This window comes from Diadema antillarum, unplaced genomic scaffold (assembly GCF_040938485.1).
Source record: "Diadema antillarum isolate AM-2024a unplaced genomic scaffold, OU_Dant_1.0 seq00000807_RagTag, whole genome shotgun sequence".
NCBI lineage: Eukaryota > Metazoa > Echinodermata > Echinoidea > Diadematoida > Diadematidae > Diadema > Diadema antillarum.
Window position 1 is genome coordinate 1,470,695 of NW_027271688.1, and position 15,786 is coordinate 1,486,480.

The following is a 15,786-nucleotide window of genomic DNA, read 5'->3' on the forward strand; positions in this document are numbered from 1 at the left end:
AGAGAGATAGATAGAAAAAAGATAGATAGATAGAAAAAAAGAGAGATAGATAGAAAAAAGATAGATAGATGGAGAGAGAGACAGACAGACAGAGAGGGAGAGAGAGAGAGAGAGAGAGAGAGAGAGAGAAGGCAGCAACGCAACGATGAGGTAGACTATATCATCTATGGCGAAGTGACAGAAATAAAGCGGCAACGGTGGCTTAAAATGAGAAAATCTCCCTCACGTTCAAAGTTAAGTCGAGATAATGTGATCAATAAAATAGAATCAAACGAATGGAACAAGACGAGTTTCATTAAGATCTGAGATAGCATGAGAGAGTTATAAAACGGGAATGTTTCACATGTAAAAATGTCAGAGGGAATACGTTTTCATCCCTGATATCATAAACTAGCAATTGTCTGAATCAATAAGTTATGCAAATTAAAAAAATGTTGTGATCTTCCCATCACAACTTCTAGTGTCCGCATGACCTTAAAGCAAGTAGTCGCAAAATGTTCGCTGTATGAAATGACATCCAAAGGAATACAATATTGTATCCATTGCATCAAATGACTGTAGAGTCGATATGATGGATTTTAAGTGTTAAGGAGTTGCAGTTGTACCAATATCGATCAACAATAATAAGTTCTTGGAATCATATTTTTGTGTACAAATTATCATTACAAACGCATCTAATCATGAGGTGATAATACGCTCACTTCCGTTATTGAAGTTGCGCGTGTGCTTTGACATAGTTTATCATATTATTGTTTCTTTACACAATTACAAAGTTTCTTTATACAGGACAGATAGTAGTAACAATCAAACTTGGAAAATGAGATAAGATGGCTCCCTCTGTGTCTAGAATATGTTTCAGTACAGAACTAAATCTAGTTTGCTGGAAATGCGCACTGTACCGGGCTTTTTCTGCTTTGATGTTGCTTTTCCTATTATTACATCCTGAAACCTCCGCCATTGAGCGACATCAGAAACGAAATTATTCGAAATAAGAGGAATGAAACACATAAAAAGAGGAATCATTGTACTGTTTAATTCAAGATTTTAGAATGGTATGATATGGGCACGATATTTTGTTTTGCGCATGGATTTTGCATAGGCTATGAAGAATATTAATCATGGAATCAAAATTTCTGATGACGACGTTCAAATGCACTGGCCACACGTTTCATTCCTGGTAAAACAGGTTAAATCTGCCATGCAATCAAGATTGAAATTGTTCAACAGGGAAAGTTGACAAAAAAGAAGAAAAAATAGGGTGAACAGTCGAATTCAAAACGATTGCCAAAAAATAAAAGCATTGTAAAAAATATATATATAACTCCATGATTAATATTTGGTAAGAATGAACTGAAATAAGACAAATTTCTGTCCTGTTTCTATATTTTGATTGACGTAAAATTAACGACACCTTTATCCTTTAAAAATAACGTACTTGTGCACTTTAGCAGACTTAGCAGAGGGATTTTTTTTTTGGTTCATAAAGGTAGGATTTATGCCTTTTGAGCTAGAAGTAAAAATGGCGGAACACAACAAAGGTAATTTCAGAGTGACAAGACTAAGACACTATCATTTCATAAAAGTTTACAGTTCGATGTTTACGACCGGAAAATGATTTTAACACGCCTCCAGCGATCAAGATAAATGAAACTTAGAATGGACGAACATTTTTATATTCTCCGCGCTGTCGGAAGTCCATTCAACTTCAAAGTAGAACAGGTTGTTTTTATGTTGATTGACACCTTCACATGAATATGTGTGGACACTGGAATAGTTTGTGAAAATATAGGTTTATCACCGCTCCAGCGATTTCCGGTCGAGTCTATAAAACTGGATGATAAACCGCACATCCCGTGTCACCTCTATGGGATAACAGTGACTTGGATTTCGTGTTGTAATGGGAGGATTTGCTTTACGTTGTAACTGGCTTCTCTTTCTTTTACTGCTCTTAATACCCTCTTCCTCTCTTTTTCTCTCTCTCATCAATCAAAGTCACGTGATCAGCAAAATAAAGAATAAGAATAAACCGCATAATGGGCTACGCGCCATTCTTAAACATTTTAGAGTAAGTTCGTCATCAGAGAGAAATAAAACCTTTCCAGTGATTTCTAACTTGCAACATAACAAGGAATATTTTCGAAGGTCTAATAAATGATTAAAAATATCAAATTTTTCAGATTTCTTCGTTTTCAACAACTTTAATCGTAAATATGGAGTTAGCTCGTTTTGCAATAAAACTCTTCAAATATTGTTTTGCACACGTGGTTCTAGAGGAACGCCTTTTGTCCTCCGACGAAAGTACCAAGCACGTATAGAACCAACAATTTTGGTTTAAGAGTCTAGAGCACTCTCCACTAGGTTGCACTGTTCCCACGTTCAATCTATTTTGGGCGCTCATCAGAGAACTTTTGTCACTTGTCTTTCTGAAAGATCGCTGTTTTAACCATAGTTGGTAGAAAGAGGGAGCCCTTCATACACGTAGCTGAGCGCTGTGTCACTGAATATCAAGAAAAGTCTACACCAGTAGATAGACTCCATAGACACATGTGCTAAACATTATACAAATGTAAAATAAAGAATCAACAAAACATTTAAGATACACGAAAGATTCAGTGTCTTTTGTGTTTCACGTCTTATTAGACCAACTTATCTGTAACTCCAGTCCTGAAGTTTGCAAAAGGGCAATCTCTGCTGAACTTCCGCTCAGAGGTCCCTAAAGAAAAAAAAATATGGTTTTATGACTTGATATTTCATGCGTTTTGTGAATCTACGCTGAAAGAAATTTAATCATCCTAAATTTAAAAAGAAAGTATGTCCAACCTCCTTATAATGAGGTTTATTTTGCAGGATTTGCCCTCAATAACCAACACCCCATTATTTTTGTAACAGGCTTCTATGGCTTATTTTCATTTTTTTTCTAAGCCCCCCCCCCCACCCCGATTCATTTTAGTATCTTTGGTACCAAAAAGTGATGGGGCTCGGACTAGTCCATTATCACTTTCATTTACAGGTGTGACGTGTGAAACCTATAGCATGTTAACATGGGAGGTGGTAAAAGACTTATCCACTTCCCTGGTAAAACAGCTAGAGGACAGTGCACTTGATCCAAGGGCAAGTCTGTACATGAAGGAATTATTGACATGTTTAGACAGTGGCCCTTTTAGAATTAGATAGAGAAATTGGATGACGACAACAAATATTGCAACTACTGATGATTTGAACTCCACGATTTACCAGAGCATTATCATTACCTTTAAGCTTATCCTCACTAAAACTTTGTGCAGTTTTCCTTCAATTGCTCCACTGGATCATAATTGTATTATCATAAATGGTGGTAAAATTGTACAACTTGCATAGTTTTGTGTGTGTGTGTGTGTGCGTGTGTGTGTTGCTGTTTTAGTGTACGTGTGCTGGAATCAACTGTTTGTTGTTGATTCCTTGACAAATGTCCTAATTGTTTTCACAGCTCCTTTTCAACAATGAAGACGAAAAACTAACATACCGATGCATGCAGATCAGATAACACACGCACAAACATAAAGGCATGCATTTCAAAACATACACACATGCACACAGATACATATGATTAATATTCATATACCACAAGAGAAAGGCTATTGCTGTGGCTAGTTTTCCACACCAACCAAGACATTCAGTATAACAGTACATGTATTAGAGATGAGAACCTAGAATACGGGTTCACATCCATCAGTACCGTGACCCCACCACTAACCACTCCAGGGCCCCATGTCATCAAAAGATAAAATCGATTGTAGATATCCTTACCACACAGGCTGCCATAGACTTATGATAAAAATCAACTATATAATCAACAATTACTCTTCATAAAACAGGGCCCTGGGGGGCATTTCATGAAGCGTTTTGGTCAGATATTTTTCTGACAAACTGGTACAAGCTACTGAAATCCTTGCATCTGATTGGCTGAGAGCAAATTTGTCCAACAACTTTGTCGGACAAAATGCTTCATGAAATGCCCCCCTGATAACCCCATCCCCCAACCACTTAACCAAAATGTCTTGGGGCACACTATCAGTCACTCTCTCTAACTGTGTGTGCATCTATGAACCTTTTTCAGGACCCCTTTAATAGAATCAAATTGATCCTCAGCGGAAGCTCACAATGTCGATTAGCTGTTGACTAGTCACGTGACACTCAAAAGTTTTGAAAAATTCCGAAACATAAAAAATATGCACATCCCCCTCCCCCACCACATACACACACATCCAGAGGCACACACAAAACACAAAGAAGGAGCAGCAGAATCCAAGACAACCATTCCACAGCACACAATGCAGAGCAAGATTTAAAACATTAAAAAAAAAAAACATGGAGAGGCAGCCATATTTCAATCACCAAATACTGTAAAAGTGGAAATTTTCACCCATTTCATGTGACCAGAAACTGGCGCGAAAATAAAAGCATGCAAATATTTTTGCTTGTTATATGCAACATTGCTCAATGTTTTGATTACGTGGAATGTTAAATTCTCGTTACCCAGCTGAGCACGGATAATCACTTGCGCTAAAATTTCCACTTTTGTTACAGTATCTGAAATGGTAATTGAGACAGGAACGAAGAGACAACAAAATGACTGAATTGACAAAATAGTATCTTTTTTTTTTCTTTCTTCGATAATCTTTAATTCGAGGGAAAAAAAAAGAAGAAGAAGAGTTCCTGACATGCACCTTAATGGTGTACAGTGTACACACCAGAATAGCATGAAGAGCACTTTGTGAATTCCAGTGGAAATTACGTCATATGAATTAACGTGAAAGTAATGTATTTACAGATTAAAACTCATTCCTCACATGGGAGAGGCTTCCCCTGCAACAACGGATATCACATTTTTCCTCTGAATCGGCGACAATCTCGTCCGATCGGAACATGATGTGTGATCCAGGCCAATATGCACTAGTGACCTTTAACCTCTGACGCAACATCAAAATTCATCGACTATGATATGTTTCGTTTGTAATACCATACAGGGTACAAGTATGGCTTGCTCTGTAGTTAGGGCGTTTTGTAAGTTTGTGCACATCAGTTACAAGCACATTGATACCGTCTTATAGAAACTGGGCATAAGAACATAGTTTCACGTAAAATGTGCTGTAAGATTACAGCTTACACTTTTTGTAGTGGGTATATTTTACTTTGGTACATGTTTATATTAGACAACATTTTTGGCTGTGCAAAGATCTTGTTACTAATATCCACATCTTTACCAAAGATTTTGGAATTTGGCTTGAGGCCCTGTTAGTCGAAGATTTAGAGAATTTTTTTTCCCCCATGGTTACCATGTATTCGGTATCTGAGATTTCTCATTGATGCAGTAGAATGATGCAAAAGCAATTATTTATGTAGCATTATGTTAGATATTATTTTGCATTGTGCAGCAACATCATTTGCCCTCAAACTGAAATCTCACATGCGTAAGGTTACATAGTAACACTGGCATTATGTCTGCATTGCTCCTTTGCAGATAGTAAAGTAGAAGGTCATAAGTGACATATATATTCTGGAATGAATTTTGACAATCATAATTAAAAGACTGTATAAAATATGTCCACAGTGATTTAATTCCCTCATTCAAAATTTGGTACATGTAAAATTTGCAAGATTCAGGAAACACCTTAAAAATGAGTACATTTACAAAATTGAATATGAGAATATGAAAAATTTAATAAGTTAATTTATCCTCAGCTCCTGCTAAAATATGACCACGTCACATGTTACAGATTCCCATACAACACACACATATGTGAGGATTTCTAAAAGTACCATTACATGCAGATGAAGCATGTTCACTATTCATTCTTATCATTTGAATAGGATCTGAATATTTTTCGATAATGATGCATCAGCGAAGTTCAGTTGTAAACAACCACACAATTTGAGCCATTTGCATTCGTATAATCCCAGAGTAGGACACAGAAAAAAAAAAAAAAGATATAAGAATAATCTACATGCTCACTGTCTTGATTACTGGGTTTAAAATATGGTTTAAATGTGAACGCCAGTTCATGTTATACATACTTATGCGATACAGCAATGCAGGACAGTCATAAGAGTTAGCAATGGAATAGTAATGGTATTAGGTGCCTCGGAATAATCTATTACCAGTTTATTAGACTTCGAGCTTTCTCCCTCATACTGGAAAAGGATACCATGCCAAGCACAATGTCCTCTCACAATACTCAACACACAAAGTCTTTACTTTAAGTGTACATGTCTGGCACTGCACTAGCAGCATAGCGTTCCACTGATGGAATTATATGCAGCTCAAAGAGAGTTCATTTGCATAAATATTAGTGAAAAACACCGACATGACGCGCCATATTACGGCTGAGGCTGTCAGTATATCATAAAGTATTCCTTGCACGTACCGATTGACTATTCATGTATGATCATAAGGCATATGGAAATACTAGTGAAATTTCTGTCTTGACCATTGTGATATTACAAAGATAAGAGGCTGAAATTGAGAAAAAACGTATCTAGAAATATTGCAGGAGCTTGAATACAGACGCTAACAAATCATTCTTTAAAAACGCTGCAAAACTTAATCACTGTGCGTGTATAAAAACAAATACAAAATATGTATCAACATCACGTTCACTGGGGACTTCTTGACTCTAAGATGTCTGCCCGACTGACGGCATTTCACCTGTCTGAGCAATCACACTGAATCAATTAACTATCTGAGAACTTTCTTAAAACAAAGCTCAATACAAAACAAAAACACACCTTTGTCATTGCACCACATGGACCTTTAAGTGATCCCTCAAGATGTTGGAATTACAACACTAGAGGGCAGTATTCCCTACCCCACATACACGCACAAACATTCAATGCACAGCAGTTACATGTACAGATGTACCTCCAAACTGTCAGCTTTGTTTTTCTTTCAAAAGCCATGAGGAAGCATACGCTCGTATGTATGCATCTTGGAGGTTTAACAATTGACAGCTAAAATGGACACCTTATCCCTCTCAACGTCACAGCCTGCTATAGAGACTGTTTGGTATACCAAATGAAGATTAAACTAGTCTGAGAGTATACTTCGGCAGGCGTCTATGCGAAATGCGGGGCTGTGGCAAAACCAGTTCATCCTCAGTGGGTTTAAAATGACTGATACCAGTCCGTGAACTCTTGTGAGTCTGTTCGTTGATGCTTTGAACAAATCACAGCATTTAGGGCTCATGTTTTGCCATGTAAAATATGGCTCAAAATAATTTCCACAGTAGAGATATCTGGGGGCTTGAAACCACGAATGACAGATTATACATGGTAGCTTTAAATTCAGTCTTGTCGCAAACAATGGGTCACGCACTGCCTCAACCACATTTTGCAACACTGTCCTGGTATTGCTACATGCATCGGTATGCATCTCACGTACAGAATTACTTGAGAAATGTTTACATTACAGCCAGAGAAATGAATAGTGTAAGAGCCTAGGTTTCAGTACGCCGTTTCTTTACTGAAGGCATTTCCATAACCGTACCTAAATATCCGCTTTCCATTCAAACTATCTGTGTTCCCTGCCTTGCTCAGAAAGACATCAAAAGAAATGAAAGGCAATGCAATCAGTCATTAATCTTGGGACATCTCACGGACACTGAAACCCGATTGTTATTTGGACAATGGCACCAGTTTATCCTGTAATACAATGACAAAGACTAGTCAGCTAACAATGTATTTAAAGTCTTTGTCCATGTTAAGCTTATAAGAGAAAAAGATTGCTCAATATTTCATTGATACATTGGAACTGTGCAAATAATGCATGGCAGAAAGTGAAAGTGGAATTAACGGTCAGATTTTTTCTTTTTGTTTCTTTTTCAATAAAGTTGTCTGGCACAAGTCTGTGAAAACCACTCTCATTAACGGTAATGAGATATCTGATACAACTCATGTGTCCGCCAGTAATTGAAATGCATCGTTTTGTCCTGCAGTATATTACTTCCTTGTTTTTCTTCAATATCGGTTGTAGGATTCTAAACTCTCTGTGCCAAACAATTTAGAAGTGTCTCAGTTTGTGTGAAAGTGCCCTAGACCAATATTAAAGATGAGATCATTTTGATGTGGATGTAAACAAGGTCATGTAAACCAGCGTAGATTTACATCTTACTTGCACGGTATAAACTGGGCCATGTGGGAAGTAGAGCTTGGAAAAAAGTAAGCAGGCTTATGACTCTGCCTACAGATTCACTTTCATACACGACAGCATCTCCGCACTCGTGATAACGCTAATGTTAATTTTAATCTAATACACTTTTGTAGTTACATTCACACTGCTTTCAATAAGTATTGATAATAACAAACATGTGACATGGCAAGTTTGAAAAGAAGAAATTTTTCTAATCTGGGTGTCAGTCGATACTTCAGGCAGTGTACCCCACAAAGTGCAGTAGTGTAACATGTAGACTCAGTCCATTTCTGTCCTTGATATCACTGTACATGGTTGGAGACTGCTGAATTTGTTCTGACTTGGAAATAACTCCAAAGGCGGATACATAATTTAGAATCGATAGTTGACTGACATGATTGGATTGGTGATAGACTTTTTGAAATACCGCATTACACGACACTTTTCGGCACTGTTAAATTTGGCGTGCTGTGCAATATACCCATTCAGGTTGGTTTTATCCACAGGAAGCCAATCAGATTCCTCGCTCACATATTGATCAATAGCATGTGAATACAGCAAACGATTGTTACAGAGGGGAAAACACATCTAGATATCATTTCATAAAGCATTTCTTTCAATGCTTTTGCATCTCATCACAAGCAGAATTATATTTTGAAGTTTAAATATGCTCAACAACACCATTAGCCCAAGGTTTACATGGAAAGATCTTGTTTGGGTTTTTAAAAAAGAGTGGAATGCAGAACTTAAAGTTTTGTCATGGCTTAAAGTCTTGATAATCACATCCTACAACTGCTCACCTAGCCTACTAAGGGGATGTTGCAGACCTTGACAAAATGGGTATTGATGCTATCCAGGCAGAACTACACTTACACAAGAGGCCTGTCTTTCACAACTACTCTGTCATGAAATTCTGTATTCTGGGTCTTTACATTTGGGGAGGAACAAAGGTGTACTTTGAAGTTTGGAATTTGTTGAAATTCTTGAGGATCTTTAGCTGCTTCTCTTAGGCTTTAACAAGAAGGAGTTCATCAAGGGTATAGCATATAGCAAATAATTCAAGCCATATGTGATGAAGAAAGCCCATGAGTGCAGCTAAATGCGGAAAACAAGACTCATGTCTTCCACTGTCTCACACTTGTGGAGTGATAGAGTGGGATGATGCCTCTCAGAGTAAACTTATTACTGAATACTGGTAATCATCAAACAACATTTATGCATCGTACACGATTCATTTCGAGGTTAGATATGATAATAAATATAAAAGGTCTCCAACCCAAAATGTTTATACATTGACAGCTAGGCAATTATTTTCTCTCTCTCCCTCTCGCTCACTCTCTCTCACTGACATGCATGAATGCAATTGTTCCGTTATTGCAGAATCTGACAACAGTTGAGATCATTTCACATTGACCACTTGTCTCGCTGGTAGACAGCCCCAATCCTCGGTGATACAAAAGGTCCCATGGAAGCCAAACACAAGTGCAGAAGCCGCTGTCATCCTCTCCTTACATACGACAAGAAATGTTCAACTACGCGTGTTTCCGACGTAGAACTCTTGCTATTATAAAGGTTGCTTGCTCCAATACATGGCTCTTGAATTATTACGACTGTTGTTGCTCGTTGTTGAAAAGTTCGGCGACATGATCTGTGACTAAAAAAAAAAGGAAAGAATATCACGATGATCACGCGTCTGGAAGGATGACTATTTTGTCATCTTCGTTGGGGGAGGGTGCTACAGTCTGGAGTGGTCCAGTACAGTTTGGCACATGCGCTTGTACTCCCACGTGTCGCCCTTGAGCCGCTTCCGTCGGATGCCCACCATGTCCATCTGGGGCAATCGACACACCTCCATGTCGAAGGAGAGTATGGTCTTTCCCTTGGAGTCTTGCTTCTTGCATCGCAGTGTGTAGCTGTGGAGGACAAAAAATAAAAATATACACGAATTAATGGTCGATGTCATTGATAATGATATGAATGATGATGATGATGATGATGATGATGATAATGATTATGATGATGATGATAATGATAATGATAATAATGCTTATTACTTTTACGCTGTACTGATTCTATTACCTACATGGTATTTATATTGATACTCATTCAATTAAATTAAATTCAAATTTTATTTCATACTAGTGTTAACATTATCGATATCAATAAAAATAAAAATACAAATAATGACAATAACAACAACAACAACAACAGTAATAATGATAATAACACTAACGATGAAATGAACACTAGCTTAAAACAAAGAGTTTGGGCTTTCTTCATATTTTTTTGTTTGTTGTTGTTTCGTTTGCATGTGCCATCTGGCCTGTATATTTTTTTGAATGTTACATATTTTCCCTTGCTTACTTGCGGGGGGCCCATGAAAACCAAACCCTCATGTCCACATCAGGACTGCCTTCTGTGGGGCCAGCTCGGTTCTCTTGGCCAAAACACTCACCCTTTCTGCTTGTAGGAATCTATGTTGCTGTACATGACTCCCTCTTTTAACCGCTCCAGCACGACGTCGGCCGGGAGCGTTGATGTCGTCGCTACGTTGTACAGCGCCTGGAAAGCGAGAGAGAGAGAAAGTTTGAGAGTTTTTTTTTTTTTTTTTTTTTTTTCAAATGTCTTCACGGGATCAGCAACTGAAGAGTTCCTTTCCAAATGAAACATTTCCACAGCTCATCATCAGGCAATAAGTGGGTCATCTGCACAGCTACACAGCAAGGAAAGCTAGCTAACCTGGCCTTACTCTGGGTTCAAAGTGCAGTCAAGCATGCACATGGGTTTCTAACTGCAGCTGGATTTAATATCTTCTGGAACAAAACTCATTTTTCATTGCCTGATTTCACCTTTTTCTCACAAGAAATTCAGCACTCCGAAGAGTTTACTGTTTGGGACTACTGGATATGATTACATATTTTGCAAATAAAAAAGACCAATGTGATGAAAAATGGATCTAGCACCTTGTGGAAAGGAATTCTTTCAATTGTGAGGGGAAAATTGCAGGGCCAGAGGTCAATTTATTTATTGGCATCACAAACACTCAACACACCTACAGCATCAGTCCAATCCTGGTAGTGGATGACAAGAAAGTGGCTGATTTTTCTTGTGTTCTGATGAGAAATATCACATCCAGCAGGCCTTGTTCAAGCAATAGTGTGAAAGGCAATGATACTCTCCCCGCACTGTTTGATTATGATAAAGAATGGGATGAATATACTGGATGGTCGGATTATCATCCCTCCCGATGAAGTAATTGAAAGAAGATTCACATCGAGCAACTCAGGGTTTTCTGCGCTAGGGCGTGAATCTTTTTGTGCACAAACGATACGGGAAAAAAAAGTAAACATACACAAAAAAGTTGCATGTTAAAGCCGGAAGGTAGTCAGAAATCCCAATCGAGCACTTACCTTCACTTTCCTCGGTTCGTCGATGCCCGCGATGGAGCGTTTCCTCGGCGACAGGAGGTCCATCATCTTGTCGATGCCCTTCTCGAAGCTGCCGAAGATCTTCTTGGCCGAGCTGCTCAGGCCCGTCTTCTTCATCTCCCCGTCTTCGATCATGATTCGATCCAGAGAATCCTCCATGGATACGGCTCTGTCACGGACACAGACACGGAAATAAATTTTTTTTCTCATGATTTTTTTCATTTTTTCATTCAGTTTTCATTTTCGCAAATTTTGCGAGTCAGGTCCTATTCACGAATGTAGAGACACATGAAAATATTGACTCTGATCCCGACATGAATGTAGAGTTTACGAATACATTTTCTCCATGCAATACTGTACTCCACGATCGCGAATTTAACCACTCACGAAGTTGTCGGGAAGTTGCAATTTGCCTATAATCAGACTCACTTAATATATGGCCTTTGCAGTAATGTATGTACCACATTATATTCCGCAAGTTTGATACAATGTATTTCACAAGTTGGGACTTGAAAGACAATTTTTGCGAGTGATCAAATTGCACTCGAGATCCACACTGACGGAATTGAGAAAGAACTCTCGTCTCACTTTTGTGAGTAACATTGCTCTGTGGGATGACTTTAACAGATATTGATACATTTGAATTTGTGATCTTGATATTTCAAACTGAGATTTTTACCATGATGTTGCCACTGGAAGTGGAGGATTGGAAAAAACAATAATAAAGGTCTGGAATGTCCACTGACTGTAAAGAGTTACTGACAACTCACTTTTTGATATCAAAGGCACCACTTCCGCCAGCATTGTCTACTGACAGTCGATTGAGTTCGCCATCCATGGACCGCGAGGGAGTTACGACAGGAGGTAGCGATAACGTGGGCACCACTGGCTGCTTGGCACTGGCCACTGCCCTGTCCTTCTGGGAGAGTTTCTCCTTGGCATCGCTCTTGCTCCGCTTCCGTACCGGCGTCTTGAGCGGGATGCCAACAGGCTTGACGAAGCCGTCACTGTCCAGACGGTTCTCCTTCCCGCTGCCGAGCGGCGTGGACATCATGTACGCGTCCTCGTCGCCCAGGCCGCCGCCGCCGCCGTACGTGCCCTCAAAGTGGTGGCTGACGGGCCGGTCGCGCGCCCGGTTGGCGGAACCCCGCGTCCGCCGCCTGTCTGCCGAGTGCCGCCTCTCCGAGGACACCCGCCGGTGCGGCGAGGAGATGACGTACGACTCTTCATCCTCGAGGCCATCCTCCATGGAGCTGAACATGTACGGGGAGCTGGTGGGCGGTTCCAGGTTGTCGTGGTGATTGTGAAGAGGCTGGTAGTGCTGATTTATCCTTATTGCACCGTCGGTATCATTCTGTAAACCAGAAATGGAATGACAGCGTTATGGGAAATGCTTTTCATTCTTCCTGTCCTTGATTACAAAGGTGTTGTTGTTGTTGTTGTTTTTTTGATATAGCATACCCACCAAACCCTAAAATTCAGTGAATAGGAATAACTGGGAGAAAATAATAAAAAAATAGGAATTTTCACTTATCTCCCATACATCTCTATCTGCTGGTGATGACAAAATCGGATCACAAGCTTGAATGAAGCTTTTTCCTTTTCTGAAAAATAGGAATGTTCCTACTACATGGGAATGGTTGGCAGGTATGGTATAATACCTAATACAAAATGAATCAAAAATGCAAATGGATCCAAAACACATATGAAATGGATGGAGTATTCAATGATTAACTTCACAACCTTGCAATAGGTGGAATGGTCGATAGTTTGGGCTGTCATGAAGTAACATCCATGACTTTTACAGACATAGATTGTATATGAGAACTTCAACTTTGTGAAGCAAGGGGCAGAGTGTGGCATTTCATGGACTCAAGAGGGCAGCATGACACTTAAATCTTAAACACCTCACCTTTTCTGAGAGAGGCTTGGTATGTATAGGCAGCCTAACCGTCTTCCCCCTGTACTTGTTGGCCAAGAGAATGAAGTACGTAGCCGTCAGCTGGTCGTACCGCCACTGGAAGATTGGAAGAAATCCAGGATTGAAATAGACGGAGACTTCTCGTTAATTTCTCGCTGAAAATCATAATTGACAATTTTGATCTGCTGGAATATATCCACTGAATAAAACTTTGGTTGAGGAAAACAAAAAAGAAGAAGAGACATGACTCTACCAGATACCTGTAAGGAATGTTGTGATGATAAATAATGTGCCGCTCTCCCCAGTTAGGGATAGAATATGAATATGCCATCGTCAAGTGTGTTTGAATATTCACCTTCGTTTAGTGTGCTGCAGTTGAACTACGAATGCATCAGCTCTGGTAAAGTGTATTCAGCTGAAAGCAATGTACATTTCTTCTTCTGTGATATTGGAAATTTTTTTACTCGTGATGAATGTTGAGACACCTTTTCAAAACATTTACCACTGTTCTGCATTTGCCGCTGTAAAGGTCGCATCTGCGTATAGGCCGCATCCTAACTACAGCACCCAATTCAGGACAAAAAAAAAAAGAAAAAAAAGAAAAAAGGGAAGAAGAATGGGTGCAACTACGAAGCGGAATATTAATATCAACGGTGCCTTTATTTTGTATCGCTTGGATCACTGAGAAATACAATTAAAAGTGTCCAAAATTAGCTTCCCTTTTGATGTGTTGTTAATACTCATCATCTAAACTGAAGTGTTCATTAGTCTGTTGTTGTAGTTGGGACTATTTCTTCAAGACTTGGTGGGGGGGGGGGAGGGGGAGGAAGGGTGGGGGACAAAATTGGTTACTTGGGCTGCTCTAAGTGCAGTGACAGATGACATACAGAGCACAATCATGACACAAACCTGTTTCAGTTGTGAGGTCACTTCCTTCTTTGACTTCCCATAATGCATTGCCATTTCGGTGACACAATCGACATTCAGCTGGTTCTTCTGTGGAGAGAGACAGGCAGAAATGGAGGGAAAAATCAACAAACAAAACTCAACAGGACGTTGCAAATGCCGTAGGAAATCCATCATCATTTGCACATATTTGTACCAGTCTCGCTTATGCAACTTGTACATCACTCTTCATTTCTCTATAAATCGTAATTTTATTGCAAAATGGTAAATTTTATCATTTGACTTTTAAAGGACTTTAGGGAATTACCGCCGAAGAGGCGACATTGATTACTTTATCATGACATGCATTATTGCATCAAGTTTGATGACATAGCGAAGGACTCAAAGATTACTGGATATTCTGTTAAAATTGAAGCGTATGATCGTTCATGACCCAATAAAGCCTAAATCAAATCTCTCGGCAAGACGCAAAGGTGGGCACACCAGGCTTTATGGGAGAACCTCAGGTCGTAACTTGTTCTTGGGGTTGCAGAAAAGTGATGGAGCATGAGAGAACAGAAAACCTGACAGTAATATTGTGTTTCCAGCACTCTGGTGTGACAAAGGCCTTTAAGAAAAAAATCAAGAAAACAAGATCAACAACAATAATGACAACTATACAAGGACAGAGAGAGTCCCACTTTAATAAAGGGCTACAATTCCACCTCATCAGACTCTTACCTCACACTTGCTCTCCCAGTCGACGGGAGTGTGGAAGCTCTTCATGACCCACGGATGATCGATGAGCTCCTTCATCTTTATCCTCTTCTGTGGGTTCACCTGCAGGTTGGTTGGATTCATGGGTTGAAGGAAAAGAAAAGAAAAAAAAATCAAATCAGAATTCCACATCATATCTACAGACAAGCTACTGGTGATGTTCATTTCTCTTTTCTCATATGGTTTAGCGTTAAGTGCATGACCTTGGTGAACAGATATTTGACAAAAACACACACACACACAAACCTTTGCCACGTAATAAACTTTGTTTTTTTCAAGTTTACTGTCAATTTTGGTTTACAAATGAATTCCAGCCTAAACCAAAAACCAAACAAACAAAGGTCTGACCCATTACAAATCCTGAGGGCGTTCCACCACATTACACACCAGTTGTCCCACAGCACTCTGACCTAATTTCCGTCACCTCCACACAACATGGAAAAAGGCTGGGATAGGTTGTCATGGCTGCTGTTTTCTAGGTCATCCCGTTATAATGGCGGCGCCGGGAGAAGGCTCATGAAAATGTAAAAGAGTGGAAGTTGTTCATGCATGTAGGTGACGACCAGTGTATTGTGGTGCGACGGACTTTTGCGTGGTTTGCTTCCAATGCG

General features: G+C 39.4%; 1 protein-coding gene across 1 annotated transcript in view; it reads right to left on the reverse strand.

Moving 5' to 3' along the window:
• Positions 1–7,767: 7,767 nt before the first annotated feature.
• LOC139739552 (maternal embryonic leucine zipper kinase-like) overlaps positions 7,768–15,786 on the reverse strand; it is a 44,810-nt gene continuing 36,791 nt past the window's right edge. The window contains exons 9-15 of the mRNA XM_071650156.1: positions 15,140–15,238; positions 14,423–14,509; positions 13,505–13,609; positions 12,363–12,946; positions 11,575–11,761; positions 10,620–10,726; positions 7,768–10,077 (exon numbers count right to left, since the gene is read on the reverse strand). Of these exons, the coding sequence (XP_071506257.1) occupies positions 9,900–10,077; positions 10,620–10,726; positions 11,575–11,761; positions 12,363–12,946; positions 13,505–13,609; positions 14,423–14,509; positions 15,140–15,238 (1,347 nt within the window). The 3' untranslated portion in view covers positions 7,768–9,899. The remainder of the gene's footprint in view (positions 10,078–10,619; positions 10,727–11,574; positions 11,762–12,362; positions 12,947–13,504; positions 13,610–14,422; positions 14,510–15,139; positions 15,239–15,786) is intronic.